The following is a 21832-nucleotide window of genomic DNA, read 5'->3' as shown; positions in this document are numbered from 1 at the left end:
TATATATATATATATATATATATACTGTATATGTATTACAGATGATTCCCCCATATGATCAGATCAGAATTAAAAATGTAATCTTCAGATTTTGTTTACACTGTCATCGAAAAAACTAAACACAGATCTGTGTCAAATGCGAGAGGAGAAATCATATTTGGGCCACATTCAGCTGCAATGTAAAAGCAGCCCTGTCACACGGAGCTTGAGAGAGATGAAAGTGCACCGCTACAGAGACCTGAGATAGGATTGTGTGCGTGTGCGTGTGTGTGTGTGTGTGCGTGTGCGTGGAGGGATTCAGATGTAATTTGCATGAAATGCATCCAAAATCTTAATGATTTGCAAGCTGGTTGTTTTATCTTACACAATGGGAAGGAAGGGGAGTGCAGAGAGAGAAAGAGAGGGAGTGTTCAATCAACTTCTCGTTCGTTTTTTTCAAGCTCCTGTTTTTCTCTGACTATTTTAGTGCAGTAGGTTGCGCAGGATTGAGAACATGTGAATGTTTTATAGGCTTACATAAGGGACCTCACCCCAGAGACAACCGACCTCGTTATCGTTCATTTAGCAGTGAAAAACAAGATAGATAGATGGGGTGGGGGTAGATGAGAGGATGAAAAGAGAATGGGGAATGGAGAGGGAGAGGGGAGAGAAAAGCATGTACATGCAGAGGAACCGAGCATGATGGGATACATTTGTGAAGTGAATGTAGGAGAAAGAGGCTTTGGGGGAAAGAAGCAGGCTTCAGGTGTGCGAGTGATCCGAGCGTTCCAAGAGAGAGCAAGGGTGGAAGGGAGAAAATAATGCAGTTGATTCCAGTTTGATTCCATTTCGTTTCTTTTATCTGTTACCCAGAGTGCCTCAGGGAAGCTTGGCTTGTTAGCATCGCTTGGGCAAAGAAATACAGGGTTCTTAGCTGGAGATACAGATGAAACATCTCTCTTTCTCCTTCCTTCTCTTGCTTTCCCCCTTTTACTTACATAAAAAGGTCAGAGTTTCCTATAGCGGTGGGGAGCCGTTTAAAGCGCACCTGATATTAGAGTGGAAGCTTGTCTTTACATATCTAAGACCTCGTACATCTGGAAATCATTGCATAATGTGCAGCCAACCAAAGCTAACTGTGTGTTTGCATGTGTGCATTTGAGAGCCACAAGCCTGTAGTATATAGGCACATACCTCCTAGTTTATTGGGTCAGTGCGTTCAGGTTTAATATGACCATGTAATTGCCTCATCTCTTTTTGACTGTGTTATTAGTGTGATGCGACTCAAAGACCCTTTTAGATTTAAACCTCTTGTTCTGTTTGGAGTCTCAGGGACCTCACAGCCATGAAAAATATACTATAATAATATTTTAATGGCTTGGGGGAAAAAAACACTTTAATTCAACATGAAATAAAGATGGAGCCGGTTTACTTTTTAAATGCAAGTTCCTGGTCTTATTGTAAACAATTCATCAGTGCATGGTATTTAAAAAAAAAAAAAATTATAATTTTTGTAAATTTTCCTAATTTTTCTTCTCACTTCACATATGCTGCATGTATTATTGTTAACCAAAAGTCAAATACTTATTTTAGCAAATTTGTATTCGGTCTGGTTCCATTTTATGGCCCACTAGCTAGCTTGCTTGGTTATTTATTTAGTTAGTTAGTTAGTTAAAATAGCTGAAACCAGTAGAGCCATTACTCCAGTCTTTAGTGTCACATGATCTTTCAGAAATCATTCTAATATGCTGATTTCATGCTCAAGAAATATTTTTATTATTCTGAATGTTGAAAACTGCTTAATATTTTAGTGGAAACGTGATACATTTTTTTCTAGGTTCTTTGAGGAATAGAAAGTTCAAAAGAACAGCATTTATTTGAAACAGAAGAACTTTTGCAACATTATAAATTCAATTCTAGGATTCCTAGTTTCATAATGCTGGAATATGCATGATTTGATTCTATGATTGGTGTGCACACTGTGCCTATACTGTGTATTGTTTAGTGTACAAAACAGTATATAGGTTATGTGTGGAACTATATATAATAAGAAAAAATTAAGAATTATATAAAAGAAATACATGCATTTTTGCCATGATTAGATTACAAACTATACCAATTGCAATAGCTTTTGCAGGGAAGTACTGACCATAAACCGAAACAATGTTACGAAAATGGGTAGGCTGTGGTAAAACAGAGATAAAGCTTCAGTAATATGTTTCTGTTGAGATTTGATTAAGATCTGATTAACTGATTTTTACAAATGTCAAGTAAAAATATGATGTTAATTGCAAAATTGCTTTTCTAATTTTACGCAAACATCATTCAAGTCTCTGTGACCACAAACGTAAAAAATGAAAGTTGATCTCAATAGGACATGAAAATAAAATGAAACAGCTGGACTTCAGCACCACGGACAGTAGCAGAACAGGGACTAATGGAGAGCAAGGTATGGTGACACCTGAAGAGGTTAACAGGGTTTAGTAGAGTCATTTCACACTGTGCAGTTACAGCATACTGATGCAAGACAGATGTAAGACAAAACAGAAAGAAAACTGAGAGATGGAGAAAGGAGAGTGGAATGGGAGAGAAGGGTGATGTAATTGTCATATTAAATGTAATTGATTCGGCAGAATGCGCATGTCATCAAATAATTTTTATTCGCTATCGTATTCATTTAAAAGATTCAGCAAACTGCCATCTATTGCCTCAGCATTTTCATAAGTGACGAGCGCCTGGGTTTGGCATGAAGGAAAACGTCTTGAGGGGTGCATATTGTACATGAGCAGTATGTCACTAAGCATTTCCGCACAGTTTATGCTGTTTATTTTCATACCTTTTTGCATCGACGGAAAACGAAATAATGAGTGGATGTTCTGTCCTCCGCATCGGAGAGAAAATGTTCTGTAATGGGTTTCACTTAATTTGAACACAATTGGGAAGTTATTACAGAGACGGATTTAGCCATTTGTGAATTTGGTCAAGGGCAATGCAGTCAACCAGGAACACAGAGGACTGTGCTCAATGACAAGAGCTTTGCTTTTCTGGAATAGAATCGTAATTTATGTGATGTAAGGCTGTATTGTGTTTTTAATGCTCTCACAACAAGTAAAAAGAGTGTGTTTTGAAGAGCCTGTGATGTACGTCATCACAGAAAGCTTTTGTTGCATGATTCTATTGAAAACTGAAAATATCCTGGTCATATTTTTCCCCAATATCAAAACTAAAACAAAATGGAAGTGCATAAAATTAAGCCTATTTTACAGACTATTAATATTGTTTGCATTTTAAGAGTATTGTTATATTATTATTTTTTTATGTTTTTATAATACTGAATTTATTTGGCTAATAAAAAATAATAATAATTTTTGGATGAAGTATCCCTTTAAATGTCATAGAAATAGGCTTTATTTTCTTAAAGCTGCAGTCCGTAACATTTTTTATTTTTTTTTGGTTAAAAATGACCCAAAATCAATTTCTGAAAATTTTTGAATCAAGTACATAACCAGCCAGTGTTCAAAACTATCTCCTTACCTTAGCCTGATTCACAGCGGTAAGCTTATAATATAAGTTTAAAAAGTTGTCCTGGCTAGTAGGCTATATCTCATGTGAGGATCCTGCAGGTGGCGAATCGTTTATAGCCTTTTCTCACAGCAACTGGAATAATTAAATTTATCATTTTGAAGGCGGATTGTAATTCAGAAAGGATTATGTGTTTCTGAAATTGTAAGTGACTGAAATTAGATTATATTCCAGTTTTAAATGTGCATCTGATTACAGATAGCCTACGTGGGATTACACAAGTTTTGTATTTTAAAGAGAACCAGTTCTAAAGAAGGATAATTTGCTTTTTGGGTTAAAATAATTTCTTTATACGGAATTCGAATGGTAGGACAATTAGAGATTAGACTGTACAGAAATTTAAATCTTCAGCTAACGGTAATACACACATAGTCACGCAATGCTGATGTTGTTAACTAACAATTTGAGAACAAAGTATAACAATAATAATCATTTGCACGGTTTGATGGGATATGAGCTAACTTTGCGACCGTTAGATTTAATCACCATTGGTTGCGCAATTTATTGTAATGCTTTTTTCGTCAGTTGGTCAGAACAAAAGTGACAGAGTTGTTACTTACTTGTTCAGATGACAATATCCAGTGAAAATTCTTATTTGGACCATACTTCCAAGATGAAGGCTAGAATCTGTGATTCCAAAGTGTGTACCATGTACAAAATAAAGCATTTTACTTTGGACAGAAGCTGCATTTCAAAAGGATTTCAGACAATTAGTACAAAAATAAAGATTTTTTTTTTTACATTGCAATACTACTCTGAAACAAACAAACAAACAAAAACGACTAAAACAGTCTGAAATCATGAATATACTACTGTTGAAATGTGACAAAATGAAGGTTCTAGTTTCTAAAGGTTCATCCGTGGTTCCAGTTCCTCAAGGTCACCATGACTATCCTTAAAGAAAAGCATAGCAAATGTGTTTTTACTTACTTGGAATGTTTCAGATTTACAGTGGCTAAAATATAATGCATTTAAATAACACAACATGAGACATAATGAGTTACACTAATAAAAGCTATTTTAAGGATCTGGTCAGGTGAGGTAACTGCACTTTTAAGGCAAGGTACACTTCTGTTTTAAAGTTTGGCGATTCCCCTGCATGTTTTTATTGTTGAATTATTAATTAATCTCAAAATCAATATACTGCTTGAAATATTTAATACTCATACACTCAATATATAAAAATATACAATATATAAAAAGTGTATTACTTCTGAATTGCTGTAGCAATAGTATTTGTCACAATTTGGGCTTTTTATTTTTGGCTTTGTACTTGGAAAGAAAATCACACAGAGTCACATCAGTCATCACTGTTCGAGGCCACCAGTACCTCAGTATCTCAAATGATGTAATAAACATAAATATAATGCTGGTTTTGTTGGGGGCACTTTGCAAAATCACATTATGTAAAATATGGGGCCTATTTAGGTTTTCGTTTTTTATATCTTGGTTATGAAGGCTACAGTAGATTATTTGACTGTCCTATCAGATTTTAATATCTCTGTATTCTTCATCTCCAGAGTTTCAAAAAGCAATTAACTGCTTTTATTACAAGCTCATGCCATCTCCTGTGTACACACACACATGCGCACAGCGATCCGCCAACACACACACGTACTTGCATATGCAAACATTATAAAACACAGCAGTTAATTACAACAATGAAACATAATTAGTTAGTGTATAATTAGTTGCACGGGTTAACTTCTCTATAGCAACCAAGCTTTAAAATGAACTCTGACTCATATTGACTTAACATCTCAATAATTATGAGATTTTCTGACAATAAATCTGCCTTTTAATAGCTCAAAATTTGTCTTTTGTCACAGTGGCATATGTGCCTGTTTGTATCTAAAGCTTTATCTGCAAAAATTAATGAGTTTTTTTTTAACCTACAGGGTCTGATGTGTGTTTATGGATTTACTAATTGAAAAATAATGTAACAAAATGAAATATTGCACCTGAAAAAGACAATTCTGTCAATAACTTTTTTATTTTATTTATTTTATTTAATGTTTTATAGGATGGCCAAATGGTTGATTAATAAAGAAACTTTGCAAATTTCTAAAGATGTAGAGACTAATATCTCTGTCCTCCTGTCTCTCTGCAGTGGACGGCTGCACTGATTGGTCCGTGGACTATCTGAAATACCGGGTGTTACACGGAGAGCCGGTGAGGATAAAGTGTGCTCTCTTTTACGGTTATATCAGAGCCAACTACACCCAGGCACAGAGCATTGGGCTTAGTCTGATGTGGTACCGAAGTTCTGGGTTGGGACATGGTGACTTCGAGGAACCCATCTCCTTTGATGGGGTACGCATGAGCAAAGAGGAAGACGCCATCTGGTTTCGGCCTGCCGAGCTGCAGGACGCCGGTCTGTACTCCTGCGTTCTGAGGTGAGAGAGAGGGACACGTGCACATGTGTATGTGTGAACACTTATACGCTTAGATATTATACAAATCCACAAGGAGACACACACTTTGCCTTTCGGACATTAGCCGGATCGGAGAACATGCTTAATTTCTTCCTTTGATGTTTTTTGATTGTCTTTCAAAGCCTTCAAGAAAAGAGCCATGCTGAGAAAATAAGCATGTGTGTATTAGTATCTGTATGTGTTGTGTGCGTGTGTGTGTGTGTGTGTGTGTGTGTGTGTGTGTGTGTGAGGGTTGTGTTTCTGTATCCAAAGCTTCTCAGGGACAGTAAAACTGGAAGTGAAATAAGTGAGCGACGGCAGAGGACAGTGAGACGTTCTGTCATCCATCAATCAAACACTGACACTCCAGCACTCTCCCATAATGCCGCAGGCCACTGTCACACATATTAAACAGTCAGGCAATTCTCCAGGGTCCTCATTTGCTCAGGTTCCGACCGACTTGAGGTCAAAGCACATAATCTACTCATCATATTCACTTTTGCATCACAGAATGTCACACTTATTGTATATGCGTGTGTGTGTGTGTGTGTGTGTGTGTGTGTACTGAAAACAGACAGACAGAAACAGGAAAAGAGTGAATTTTAAATACCGTGCTGCCTTAATTTCAAGCATTCCTGTAGGACATATAAAATATTTCAGTAATTATTAATAAAATATTCAGTAAAAAGTACAGTAATTATTTTTACACAAAATAAACACAGAGACCTGCTAGAAATCACTTTAAGGAATCCTATGCTTTCAGTGTGAAGGTGGTTTTAAAAGACACCTTATTTCTAAGGCAGCATCACATGTATCCTTTGCAAAGAAAACAATCCCAACAGAATGCATCAGAGAAAATAATCATCCAAGTTGGCAAACGAGTCGCAAGACATTTTAAAGAGATAGTTCTTCTAAACTTGTGTGATTTTCTCTGTTCTGCGGAACACAAAAGAAGAAATTGTGAAAAATATTGAACTCAAACAACACTGGAGTCCAATTCATGAAAATATTGTCTTTTATGTTCCACAGAAGAAAAAAATCATCATATAGGTTTAGAGTTGAGTTAATGACAGAATTGTCATTTTTGAGTAAGCTATAACTTTAAATAAAATAATATTGCCAATATTTTAATCATTCATCAGCAAAACATAAAAATAAAAAAAGTGAAAGTGAGTCCAACGGTATTGTCCTTTTGTGTTGTTATTGTTTTAGTGGTGGTGTGGACTTTCCTATTTTCACAGAATTATGATTTGGAACAATTAGAACATTAGAACAACGATCAAAACTTTAGATTTATCATTATAGTTATTCTTGGTATGAACAGCCTTTAAGAATATTGCACTTTTTAGCTTATGCTAATAATGTTGACTTGATTTAGCTCACAATTTTAACTTTTTCACATCAGTGTAATATGATGAAGTTCTGATGATTTATATGTTATTTGCAAAAGCAATAAGATTTAGTCAGTATGCTCAATTCATTTTGAATGGCCGGCAGTGGAGTAAACAACCATTTTTGTCAGCATAATTGTTGAGATTGCAGCATTTCTCAGCAGTGGATAAAAGCCTAAATGAACTACCCAAACATTGATCCCCTAATGACTGCTAGTTGTAAGATCAGTCACTTATGAGATTCCAATTCAGTTAGGATGCTGCCTAAGAAGAAAGCTGTCTATGTAGGCAGCTCACTAGGTTTAAAACAGAGCTATAGAGATTTGTTTATTAAGAACCCAGTTAGCAACAGGAAATAGGATTTGTTGTTGTTGTTCTGTTTCCTCTGAGACTGGCTTTGAGCTGATTAAACCATAAACAATAGTTTTCAGCAACACACCGGTAGGAGAGAGCAGATATATTAGTATTCTTTTTAGGTTTATAGGGTGATAAAACGAGACTGTGCTGACAAATGCGGGTGTCTGAAAATAGTGAGAGTGTAAAAATAGTCTTTGCTATACAGTTAATAGGGCAGAGAGAAAGACAGCTTATAGTTGTTGGGTTTTTTTTTTTTAGACAAGTGCATTGCAGGTTGCCCCCCCAAGCACTCTGTAACCACGGTAACCCGGTAGGGGGTGTGAGGTCATTACACCGAAAAGGTCAAATTTCAACAAATCTTATCAGCAGCTATTAAACTCAAAGCCCTTGGACAAAATAAACACTAATGCACTTTTAATGGAGACACACTCATCAATGTAGAGAAGTGTGTGTTGACATGCAATGCTTCTGAGTTACAGAGCGTGTGAATATGCGTTTTGCGGTTGTATAATTTTCTTTTACTGACTTTTATGCAAACAAAAAACAGGATCATATAATTAGTCTCGTTTTTTAAAGTAAATAAATAAATGCTCATAATAATTTGAAAACATACTGCTTTCAGAACTGCAAAAACATTTCATTCTGTACTTTCACATCTTTCATAGACGTCTTAAAGGCACAGCAGCAAAAAACAAACAAACATCCAATTTAATTAAGGGTCATAGAGAGTGTAGGATACTAAATTTGACATGTTTTTCTACTGAAAAACATTCACTTACATTATAAGTGGACCTCGGGGGAAATGGAAAGTGATAAAAAATGTATGAAATGAACCTTTAAAACCTTTAAGAGAACATTTAATTCTATTCATTGCTACTCATATTCCATCAGCAAAACACTAATTATTTGTAGCCCTACATGAAAATTGCAGACAAGTTCTGCTCCATCATGGTCAAATTACATCTATCATGGTTGAATTACAAATAAAATCATGTTTTATTCTCGTATAATTTGTTTAGTGTATAGGCTCTGTGAGATGATAACCAATTTACGATCAGTGATGTCTCTGGGTGCGTATATGTTAATCTGATTACAGATAGCACAGTTTATATACTCTGTGTGTGTGTTACAGGAATTCCACGTTTTGTATGAAGGTGTCTATGACTCTGTTGGTTGCTGATAATGACACAGCAGGATGTTATAACTCAAAACTGCGCTACACTGAGAAAGGAGAACTGGGCAAGAGTAAAGACATCTCCTGTCCTGATATCCAGGATTTCGTTCAGCCTGGAGAAAAACCGCAGATAACGTGGTACAAGGTACAGTGGGAGATACTCCGAGGTGAATTCACTAAACAGTTGCGCCGTTCAGTGCACAAACCAGCATCTTATTCACAAAACACCTGCGATCCAGCGTCACGGCAGCTGCCCCCTGAGAATTTAAATGAAGTCATTGTCGTTCTTTTCAGTGCAAACACACCTCCTTTTTATGCAAATTAGGGTTATTATACTTTATGCCAGTAAGTCAGTGCTATTTGCCGAGGGCAATTAACATTGTGCTTTTACTGTGCATGCAAACTGTAAACAGAAAATTATTTAAAATAGACTGTTTATGTACATTTTCAATCAATCATGCCAGCAGTAATTTATCAAATGATGATTATAAAGTGTTATAAAATACATTTGAGAGCACTTTCTGCATTTTAAAGAACCGATTCAGTTGTCTGGATTGCAGCAGTGACCCACAAGATCAGGAACTCCAGTCTGCAAATTGTTTAGCACTGATTTTTCTGGGCCATGTTTGTGCCGTTGCTTGATTTGCATGCTGTCAGCAAGCGCAGTTTATTCTTATTGAATTCCCCTCTGAGTTTTTTCATTATGACGGTATATGCAGATGTATATGGTGCCGTTTTGTCTCTTTGTTTCTATATATTTTTTTCTCTTTTTCTCTTTGCCTGCGGGTGTGCAGGAGTGTAACGTGCAGCAGTGGAGGAGCAGCGTGCTGCAGACCGCAGACATGCTCTCCATACAGGAAGTGAAGGAGGATGACATCGGCAACTACACCTGTGAGCTGGTTTTTGGAGGCTTCCAGGTGCGGAGGACGACCTATCTGAGCGTGACAGGTAGTACAGTGTGATGTCTCTTCAGTGTGCGTCTGTGGGTGAGAGCACTTGCTGTGATACCCGGTTGTTTTTTGAAGCGTGGTCTTCCTTTTGCTTCTTATTTGGTTTCAGTTGCATTCACTGTGCTGTGCTTTTGTTAACAGTGACTTTCCTGCCTGTGTCATTAATGCACAAGTTTTTCAGTGAATGACAACTTTTAAGTCTGTTCCTCATAAAAAGCTTTCATATGATTTCAGAAGATTCAAAATATAGTGCATGAGTCATATGGACTACTTTGTGTGGTTTTCGGAGCTTAATAGTCAGAGTCATCATCCATCATTTGTATCATTTTGTGTTCCATGAATGAAAAAAAAATAATACGATTTAGAATGAGAGTCTGATTGTTTCTTTCATTCATTTTTTGGATTTTTTTGAAGAAATTTTCTAATCTATAATCAAAAAGTTAGATGTATTTTTGCAACACAGAATGTATACAGAAAATAATTGAACAATGTAGGATAGTTGCAAAAAGTTTTTTTATTTCATTAGTTTTAATTATGGTAACTATTTCTTATTCAAAGAAAAAAGTGAATACAATGAAACCACAAACATTAAGTAAACCCCATCCTGCATTGTGACTGTTCACCTCTGACCCATACAGCAAGAAAGGCAGTTGCTTTTCAAGATTAAAGGGATTGTTTGCCCAAAAATGAAATTGTGTTATTATATACTAAGTGTCACGTCATTCCAAACCCCTATGAAATTCTTTACTACAAGGAATACAAAGATTTCATTACATGAAATACATCCGGAAATTTCAAACAGATTTTTAATCTCTTTTAAAACTAGATTTGATCAAGTGGTATTTACCAGATGTCGCATAGGTCATACAAGACTGACTCGAGCATTTTTGCTTAAAGGTGAAGGCCCTACTCAATGCATGTTCTGCAAGATTCCCCTTTTTGTCAAACATATTTTATTGGACTGTCCAGCTTTTAATGTATGGAGAAAACTCTTTTATGAAGTGAACTCACTTAAAGATTTATTTAGTATAATTTTGGCAGAAAATGTTTCAGAATTTGTATCATATGTTAATGTTAAAAATCTTGTGTAATATAACTTATGTTTGCTTGTTTGCTGGTTTTTATTGTATTTGTTATACTTATTTTTTAATTGTTTTTGAAAATAGCCTTAGATGCTGACATAGCATTAAATAAATATATACTACTACTAGATATCAGTCACAGAAGCTGATTATTATAGTAATGGGGCAGAGAAATAGTTCAAGCTATTGTAATAGTTCCAGCTATCCTGCATGTTGACCTGGCCGGTCTGCTGCCCTCTCTCTCACCCAGTGATTCATCATGCTTTGCCTGTAGTCGAAGAAAAAAACATATCGTTTTACAAAGACACAGAAAAAAAAGAAAAAAATGTAGCTGAGCATTCACTGTGCTGTGCTTTTGTTAACAGTGACTTTCCTGCCTGTGTCATTAATGCACAAGTTTTTCAGTGAATGACAACTTTTAAGTCTGTTCCTCATAAAAAGCTTTCATATGATTTCAGAAGATTCAAAATATAGTGCATGAGTCATATGGACTACTTTGTGTGGTTTTCGGAGCTTAATAGTCAGAGTCATCATCCATCATTTGTATCATTTTGTGTTCCATGAATGAAAAAAAAATAATACGATTTAGAATGAGAGTCTGATTGTTTCTTTCATTCATTTTTTGGATTTTTTTGAAGAAATTTTCTAATCTATAATCAAAAAGTTAGATGTATTTTTGCAACACAGAATGTATACAGAAAATAATTGAACAATGTAGGATAGTTGCAAAAAGTTTTTTTATTTCATTAGTTTTAATTATGGTAACTATTTCTTATTCAAAGAAAAAAGTGAATACAATGAAACCACAAACATTAAGTAAACCCCATCCTGCATTGTGAGTTAAGGCCTGTTCACACCAAGGACGATAACTATAAAGATAACGATATAGTTCTAAAAATCGTTCTCAATATTAAAGAATAGCAGAGTCCACATCACAGCTATAACGATAAAGACGCAGAGAAACGATATAGTTGGAATCACTTCCAGAACGATTTTTTTCCAGCTGAGGAACGATACACTGACGCCCAATCAGAATCCATCATGCTATAATGAGCTCGTTATAGCAGGATGGATTCTGATTGGGTGTCAATGTTTGTATAGTTCATCAGCTGCAAAAAAAAATCATTCTGAAAGTCGTTATCGATAGTTCAAGCTATTGTAATAGTTCCAGCTATCCTGCATGTTGACCTGGCCGGTCTGCTGCCCTCTCTCTCACCCAGTGATTCATCATGCTTTGCCTGTAGTCGAAGAAAAAAACATATCGTTTTACAAAGACACAGAAAAAAAAGAAAAAAATGTAGCTGAAAGTTTTTTTTTTAATTAGATAAATGGCAACAGAGAATATAAAATCATTAGAAATGGTTGAGGTGCTCAGTAATGAATACAAGCATCAGATTTTTTTCGCAGTGAGGAACACTTAATGGGACAAATCATGTTTTTTGATATCACTTCATTATATTCATTATATAAGGCTATCAAATAATGTGTCTGAAACCAGCGGTTTGTGAGGGAAATTTTATTTATGTAGGTATTTTCCCTCATAGACCACTAGTAATAATATAATATAATATAATATAACAACTACCTTACTAACTATTAATAAGCAGCAAATTAAGTATTAATGGTTTGTTAATACCAAGAATTGGACATTAAATTAAAGTGTGACCTATAATATAATATAATATAATATTATATTATATTATATAAAAAAAAAGATTCAGCTAAAGAAGAGTAACTTTAGAGTGTCAGAGACTTCCAAACACTTTTTATTTTATAGCACCATTCAGTTTATCAAAACTACAATGTAATTGAATTATTCATTATTCTGGTTACTCATTATTATTTTATTTTACTTCAGGCCTTTGCTTTGAGCATGCCTTGGTAACCACAGGCTATATAAATTCTCTTTTTACATATTAAAGTTGGTTTCAGATCTCAATAAAATTCAAATTTTCAAATGAATAAGAATGTCCTTGAAACTACAGTAATTTCACCTATTTAAAAAAAAAATCACAAATTGTCCTAGTCAGCAATGCGATTAAAATAGAGACCAAATGGAGACTTTTAATTAAGCTAACCTGCTTCTGAGAAAAAAAAGACCCCTATAATCTCTTATTTGTCACTTTTTTTAATTTCTGCTTAGGAATTTTAGAAGACTTTTAGAAGAGGCGTCCAGCTTCCGGATGCAGAGCTGTGTGTGCACGATCTGGATGAAGTAGCGCTTGCAATATTAGCGTCCACACCAGCGGACGATATCGTCTGTTTATTCTAAGTGCACACTTGTCTGCCGGATGACATGTAAGTTGCCTTTATATTTTATGACTTCTGAAATGTCTTTTTTCTGTTTCTCATCGTAAATTGTATGGTAAATCATAGTTTTTACATGCAAAGAGCATTAATTTGACTAAACCTTTTAACTGTTACAGTATCTTTTTTACAGTTTATGGATAAAATATGCAAAGAATGTTTTGCCCAGACTGGCACCATGCACATTTTCTTCAGAAAAGTTTCATTTAGTGCCACAGAAATTACAAACTGCAGCTTTAAATACAGTCATTTTAATGATAGATGTGGTGATGAAGTGGTTAATGTTAACACAGCTTTTTTTATTATTAATATTAATATTAATATTATTCATAAGCTTTTGGCCTTTAGGATAGTCGAGAGAGACAATGAGGGGGAATGAGATCGAATTATGACACAAGGCCAGACCTGTGTTCCCGTGAGCAAAACTGCTCATATGTGTCGTGAACATGTGCACTACCCACTACACACATTTGACCTCTATTACTGCTCTACTCACACAATAACAGAGATAGAGAGAGAGATCGAGAATTACATTTATACACACACAACGCTAAGACGGCAACGGAAAGGTCATTTTCGTCTATATTTTTATGTTTAAACATATCTGTCTACCATTAAACAGATTCTTATTGGTCCCTTGCGAATTCGGTCCTTTCTGCCACTATAGCAGGTCAATAAAATGGCACGTACAGGTGAAAAGAGGTCAGACGTTATTCTCTCTCCCTTTCTAAGCCCTCATTCAGTTGAAACCTATTAAAACACTCTCCGCCTCTCCTCCCGTACTCATTTAAAGCCTATTTTAGGACGGCATTAGACTCTCAGGGATGATTTCCTGGATGGAACTTATAGTCCAGGACGGCAAATGATTCTCAACGGAAAAGCCACCATTAACAGTAAAATTTAGTCCGTAGCTCGATTTAACCCTCGTCACGGAGGCAGAGTTTTGATGTTAGGAGTCGTAGAGCAGTTACGGCAGAATCATAGCACTATAGCTCAATTTGTTTTGAGCTGGTTACAGCAGTACGTCTCTATAATTGCTACAGAAACTTGCCTCGATGGTACATCTCTGCAGCGGGTTATCTGGTGGAGCTGCCTGTGCGCCTGAGGGAGGAAGTTAGCGAAAGAACACGGAATTATTTTCTTGTTTTGAGTGCTTACAGACAGTCTATTACTGCGGACATGCTTTTCGACAACAAAGAATGGAGCGCTCGTGCATGTCTGAAAATTTGAAGCGTGAAACTGACCTACAAAAATACACGGCCCATGATGTGAATCAGTGCTATTGTACATCCTCTCTCGAGGCAGAGAGCCAAAAATGTGTGTTTAAACAGTTAATCATGCGCATTGCACACACAAACAGTGAAGAAATTACTTCCTGGGTGAGCGTGATTGTTGTGTAGTTGGGTGTAAACTCTAGATATCAGTCAAAAAGAGTGTTCAATTTTTTACAGCTGAAGCTTTGCTATTAGCTTTGGAATACATTGAAAATGCACAACAAAAGGATTCTATAATTTTTACGGACTCTAAATCATGCCTTCAAGTACAGTAGCGCTTGCAGAAAAACAGTTTCCAAAAGTAGCTTGCATTTCCTATTGCTATTTTAGTACAGACAATGTGGTTTCCATGGACACTTGCGTGGTGTCCATGCCAACGGAAGGTTTGGAGCAGTGAAAGCTTGTAAGCGTGTGTGCCCGGGTGGGACTTGCGGTGGAGCAATCCAGGGACAATGCCAACCTTCTTGTACCTTTCCCACATGTACCAACCCGTGCCCTTCCCACTGAATCTCCATGGAAACGGTCAGGCGAGGGCAGTCGCCCAGATTCGATCCAGTCACCCATTGACGACAGAGGGGTTTGTGGGTTACAGGGGTACTGTAGATGGCTAGGGAAGCGCTGCTGAGTGGCAGGGGAGGTATTAAGTGGTTACAAGATGATACACAGGTAAGAGTGCGTTTTGTTTGTTTATCCATTGATCTCCATGTTGATTGGAGCCCCCGTTGTCTTAAAATCCCCTATAGTGCGCTGGGGCTGCCGTAGCACGTTCTTTACACATGCTCCCAACACCTTGCATCTGTCAAGTCTAATCAGGACAAGATAAGTGTGTGTGTGTTTTGTGTGTGTGAGTGTCGGTGTGTGTGTGTGTGCACATGTGCCCGTAATCAGTAGAGAGTTATGTAATCATATTTAATTAAGGATTAATTACAGATGCCGCTAAGTGAGAGTGCGACAACTTAACTCTCTCTTAGTCACCCAATAACACACACACGTTTATTTTCTGTTATGTTGAGGGCATTCTGTTGACTGCTATTGTTTTTATTATTATTATTATTATTATTGTATTTTTATTCACGGCCATAGCTAGCGGGCGACCCAAATCCTGTTTATTTTCTTATCCTAATATAGACATACTTACATATATTTTTTAATTTAGGTAGCACGACCATAGATTGAAATGCACAATTTGTGTATTAATTATTTTATGACATATGTTGATACATATTTTTAATATATACAGTTAATTATACTGGATTTTACTCCAATTTCTATAATAATAATAATATGAATATGAATATATAATACAAAATGTAATATTTTTCATTTAGATTTAGGGCACCAAGTTATGCTTTCATTATTTGTACTCATTTGTATGTAAAATACGTTTTAATTAATTATACAGGATTCTGCATAATTTATATTATATTAATAATATTAAAATAAATTACAAAATTGGATATTTTTTAGTTAGGTGGAAGGGACCATGGACTGAAACACATGAACGCATGTTTTATGATGTATTTTTATAAACATTTTTAATACATTTAATTAATTATACAGGATCAGTTTTATAATAATATGAAAATATATTATGAAATGTTATGTTTTTTATTTAGATAGAGGGGACTGATTTGTTTTTCATTATTGTGAAATATGTGGATGTAAAATACAAATGAATTATCCAGAATTCTAAATCAATTTGTATTATATTAATAATATTAAAATATAATACAAAATTAAATTTTTTCATTTAGGTGAAATGCACAATTATTGTATTACATATTTTGATGTAAAATACATTATATTCGGATTTTAATGGATTTTACATAAATTTGTATTATATTAGTAATATATACTACAAAATGTAATATATCTCATTTAGGTTTAGGCGATCACATATTAAACAACTTGAATGACTGACTAAAATTGGTTAAAGCGTTATTTTTGCTTTTTTCCTATCTTTTTTTTTTTTTTTTTGGACATATTTTGATGTAAAATATATTGAAATAATTATACCAGATGCTCATCAATCCTGTCTCAATTGTTATGGGCCCCTCTGGACTTTTAGTTCCCAAGAATCATTCCCACCTTTCACCCCATTAGCTCCGGCCCTGCACACACACGGCAGTAATACACATTCCACCTTTTTTACATTCCACTCCAGTAGTTCTTCCCCTCAGAGCTTCCTTTTATCTCACAGTTTATTTCTCAAGGACATCTGAACAGGAATAATGCACAGCATGAAAATCTCTGATATCACTGAATATAGAGTCAGATATTCTGAATGCTCTACAAAAATGAATCGTATCCAGCGCAGTGTACTGCAGTGATCGCAATGAATACATTCTCGTGTCCTCCCAAGCATCAAATCTGCCCTAGTTTCGCCAGCGAACCGTGCACTGTGGCTGATGCTAGGACACTTTTGCAGGCTAAAGATCACACAGGGTTTATCTTGTAGTTTAAGCTGTTGCTAAGTAAGGCCGCAAGGTGTGCGTTACATCGGTGTACATGGTTCTCGGGCCGTTTAAGGTGCATGATTTTGATTAGCCGTTCCCTTGTTTTGGGTTTATCTGTAATGGAAAAATAGTGTTACAGTAGTCAGAGTGCCATGTAACTTATTTAACCTGCACTGCACACTGCATACTGGCTAAGAAGAGTTATGCAATATGAACTATGATAGAGAGAGTCCTATGTCTGAGGCAACATTTGAAAATAAAAATGCACACCACAAAATAATTTTTTTTAAATATTGGCTGAATCGATTGTGTTCCACAAATCCACATGAATGTGTCAAACTAGAGGAAATGGAGAGACTAATTGCAAAGTGAATAACTCTCCCACTCAGATGACATCACTTTCTGTCAGGTTCAAATCAAAATAAACTTGAAATGATCTATGAATGAGACGGTTTAAATTAAATTTTGTGAAATAAAGCTGCAGCTCTGTCTGCTATCATCCTGACAACATGACATTTGTTGACTGATGATCCAAAAAGATGTCTGTTAATAAAAAATAGCCAAACAACAATTAACAAATTAAAATTAAAGTATAATTTTACTGTATAATTGTAGTTATTATTTCTGAAGCAATGTAAAGCTTTTTTTGTGAAAAAATAAATTTTTCTAAATGGTTATAATTTATGCAAAAAAATCTGAAATTAATTGCAATTAATTGCACCTAACATTAAAGGGATAGTTCACCCAAAAATGAAAATTCTGTCAGTAATTACTCACCCTCATGTCGTTCCAAACCTGTAAGACCTTCGTTCATCTTCGGAACACAAATTAAGATATGTTTGATTGTTAATAAAAAATAGCCAAACAACAATTAACAAATTAAAATTAAAGTATAATTTTACTGTATAATTGTAGTTATTATTTCTGAAGCAATGTAAAGCTTTTTTTGTGAAAAAATAAATTTTTCTAAATGGTTATAATTTATGCAAAAAAATCTGAAATTAATTGCAATTAATTGCACCTAACATTAAAGGGATAGTTCACCCAAAAATGAAAATTCTGTCAGTAATTACTCACCCTCATGTCGTTCCAAACCTGTAAGACCTTCGTTCATCTTCGGAACACAAATTAAGATATGTTTGATGAATTCCGAGAGCTCTCTGACCCTGCATAGACAGCAAGGATCCTACCATGATCAAGGCTCAGAAACATAGCAAGGACATCGTTAAAAAAATCCATGTGACATCAGTGGTTCAACCGTAATTTTACGAAGCTACAAGAATACTTTTTGTGTGCAAAGAAAACAAAAATAACGACTTTATTCAACAATTAGTCTCCTTCACGTCACCCTATAGCGCCATTTTGGAGAGTATCACATACGAAAACAACATATGCTGTTCTGTCTCAGCAGCACCATACGCGGATAGGCTGTTTATGTTGTTTACACTTTGATCTGAATGTAAACAACGTATCCGCGTACATAAGTTGCATACGTTGTTTACGTATGTGATGCTCTCAAAATGGCGCTATAGGGTGACATAGAGGAGACGAATTGTTGAATAAAGTCGTTATTTTTGTTTTCAATGACATGACGGTGAGTAATTAATGACTGAATTTTCATTTTTGGGTGAACTATCCGTTTAAAGTTTTTAAAAATACTTTTATATTGCAATAATTTCACATTCAATCTTCAAATTAATGTAGAAACAACATAAAGACAGTATGTTTTTGATATTTGTTTAATGGCATATTTTTTATGACTGAAGGCGAGTATCACTGATACCAGTACTAACTGTTTGTTTGTATTTTTTATATTTAACCATTTACTATACCCATTCAACATTACAGTATAATTGAGAGCAAACAACAACTAACAAATTAAAAGTAAAGTATACTTATACTGTATAATTGTAGTTATTATTTCTGAAGCAATGTAAAGCATTTTTGTGAAAAAAGAAATCTTTTTTCTAAATGGTTATAATTTATGCAAAAAAAAATCTGAAATTAATCGCAATTAATTGCACCTAACATTAAAGGGATAGTTCACCCAAAAATGAAAATTCTGTCATTAATTAATTGAGAGCTATCCGTTTTAATATTCATTATTAGATTTAAATAAAAAAATAACAACTCTTAATTTAAGTTAACTTAAAACAATCTTCACGTAAACCCATAATAATAAATGTCATATTTACCTTTGCCCCTCAGCAGTTAGGAAATATACAGAAACAAAACTTTCTGTTCAATATCAATAATATTATATAAAAATATATTATCAATTTATTTATTATTACTAGTATTATTAATATTACTATTCCAATAATCTGCCATTTAAATGTGTGTGTGTGTGTGTGTGTGTATACAGTGGCTTCCAAAAACTATTTGGTCACTTAAGTCACACTAAACAATTTATGAATGTAATTGCATTAGCAATTTCTAACATTTTACTATCACTTCTAACCAGCTGATTCCATGGTCATTTTAGTGGAAGCAGAGTCAGTTCCCCTCAATTTCACACAGGTGCCTCTAGTGAATCTGTGTCCCATTCAACTCAGAAAATCAGAATGTGCAACTTCCTGCCTGGAAAAGTGCAACAGAGCACCACTCAAATTCAGACTTCCAACTTGGAAATGTGTACAGTTATCTAATGCATAGAACTGTATACAATTTTAAGCATGCCCAGTTACTTTTTTGGGCCATATACATTTATGAAATGTGTGTTTTTGGCCATGTGTATATGTATCTGTGTGTGTGTGTGTGTGTGTGTGTGTTAGAGAAGAAGAGTTGTGAACCTCAGAGGGAGCCTGTGCTATCACACCTCTCCTACTCGCAGTCTGTCAATATATCAGTCTCAAACTCCGTGAACTCATCTCACACACAGAAACTACTCTACGTATGTGTGTGAGTGTGTGTCAGAGAGAATGATAATACACACAGAGCATGGAGGAATTTAAAAGCGGACTGATTCTTGTAGTTTTTTCTGGGTTGTAGCTTCGCTCCCGCTGTGTGTAACCAGTCTCCCCACCGCGCTGGCCCGAGTGTTTTTATTTCTCTCCTCTTCTGCATCACACCATCCTTCCGTCACACTCATCCCTTGCTTCAGAGCCAACCCACATTTCCACTCTATCTCTCTCTTTTCATCTCCCTCTGTATTCCTCTCTCTCAGGGACAAATTCACTAAACAGTCGTGCCATTTTTGCATCCGGTATTTCAAGGCAAAAACCAGCTTCTAACGAATCACAATCAGGTCTAACCATTTTGATTCTTTTTTTGCGCAAACACCTCCTTTCTATCTGAATTCAGAACCGATTTGGTGAACGCTAGTGAATTGGGTGCTAAAACAACACAGACAGTGTTCGCAAATAAATGGTGCTGTCAGTGGACGCAGTTCAATCTTAGTGAATTCTCCTCTCTGTCTCGCTCTTTCTCTTTTTACTTTTAGACATAGAGACGATAGCATCTTTATTTTGAGGGTGTTTGTCATGGTTGTGGGTTCGAGTCGTGGTGACACTACATTGCTCATTGCTTAGATTAGCTGTGTAATTGTTCTACCAGACAGCAAGCAATTTGTATGGTGACTCATCCTCTCTCTCTTTCTCTCTTTTCTCTCGTCCTTTCAATCTCCACACGTCCTCAAGCTGCATTTAAAGCATGTTATGATAGTTACAGTCTTGACAGGCTCATTAAAGACCCTCATATTCTCAAAAAAAATCTTTTAAAGGTATAGTTCACCCTAAAATTGCAAATAATTTTTCATCATTTGCTCACCCCCATGTTGTTTCAAACCCGTCTTCTGTGGTACACAAAATGATTATTCTGAAGGCTTTGCTGGCTGCATTTTCCGTGCAATTACAATGAATGAGGACTGAAGGTCGCAAGAAAAAAAGTAAAGTAAAGGTGTGCTGTATTACAACTATCCGAAGTCATTGATGGCTCTGAAGAAGAACCAGGCCAAAATGAATGTTATTATTCACTTCTTGTTTATCACGTGGACCTAGGGTATTTTTGTAATAGCCGTTTTGACCACTGCCATGTGCTGTATGGTAATTGTTGTGCCTCACAATAATGTGCATGTATTTTAAAATTAAATTTTTAAAATAGATTTTAAATTTTAAAATAGATTTTATTTCTTTTATTTCCAAAGTTTTATTTCTGAGGAGGCTTGCAAATGTATTTTTACAGTCATCCCCATGAGAAACAATTACAGTTTGAATAGGGTTGTAGTTTCAAGAATCATATCAATCCAGTTTGTAAATGAATCAGTTTTGTGAACTGGATCAGCTGATTCATTGAAGATCAAGATCCAACTCAACTTAAATTTCTATCTTAAACAAAACAATTTCTTAAAACTATCATATGACTTTAGAAATATAGAACGAGTTTGTGCCTGGTGTCCTTTTTGAAGCTTCAGTCTGAAAAACCTTTTTTTTTTTTTGAAAAATATTTTGTTTTCCACTGAACAAAAAAATGAGAGTGGGTATTTTCATTTTTGGTTAAACTACCATATGTGACCCTGGACCACAAAAGCAGTCTTAAGTCGCAAGAGTATATTTGTAGCAATAGCCAACAATACATTGTATGGGTCAAAATTATAGATTTATTTTTTGCCAAAAATCATTAGGATATTAAGTAAAGATCATGTTCCATGAAGATATTTTGTAAATTTCCTACTGTAAATATATCAAAACTTAATTTTTGATTAGTAATATGCATTGCTAAGGACTTCATTTAAAATTAAAATTTTTACTTTAAAGGCGACTTTCTTAATATTTAGATTTTTTTTGCACCCTCAGATTCCCGATTTTCAAATAGTTGTATCTCACCAAATATTGTCCTATCCTAACAAACCACACATCAATGGAAAGC

General features: G+C 35.2%; 1 protein-coding gene across 1 annotated transcript in view; it reads left to right on the top strand.

Moving 5' to 3' along the window:
* The window catches only part of il1rapl1a (interleukin 1 receptor accessory protein-like 1a), an 81800-nt gene that overhangs the window by 36111 nt on the left and 23857 nt on the right, over positions 1-21832 (top strand). Inside the window, exons 3-5 of the mRNA XM_016509676.1 lie at positions 5672-5957; positions 8856-9042; positions 9692-9845. Coding sequence (XP_016365162.1) covers positions 5672-5957; positions 8856-9042; positions 9692-9845 — 627 coding nt within the window. The remainder of the gene's footprint in view (positions 1-5671; positions 5958-8855; positions 9043-9691; positions 9846-21832) is intronic.

The sequence above is a fragment of the Sinocyclocheilus rhinocerous genome, unplaced genomic scaffold (assembly GCF_001515625.1).
Source record: "Sinocyclocheilus rhinocerous isolate Xijiao unplaced genomic scaffold, SAMN03320098_v1.1 scaffold2369, whole genome shotgun sequence".
Lineage (NCBI taxonomy): Eukaryota > Metazoa > Chordata > Actinopteri > Cypriniformes > Cyprinidae > Sinocyclocheilus > Sinocyclocheilus rhinocerous.
This window is presented reverse-complemented; position numbering and strand designations above follow the sequence as displayed.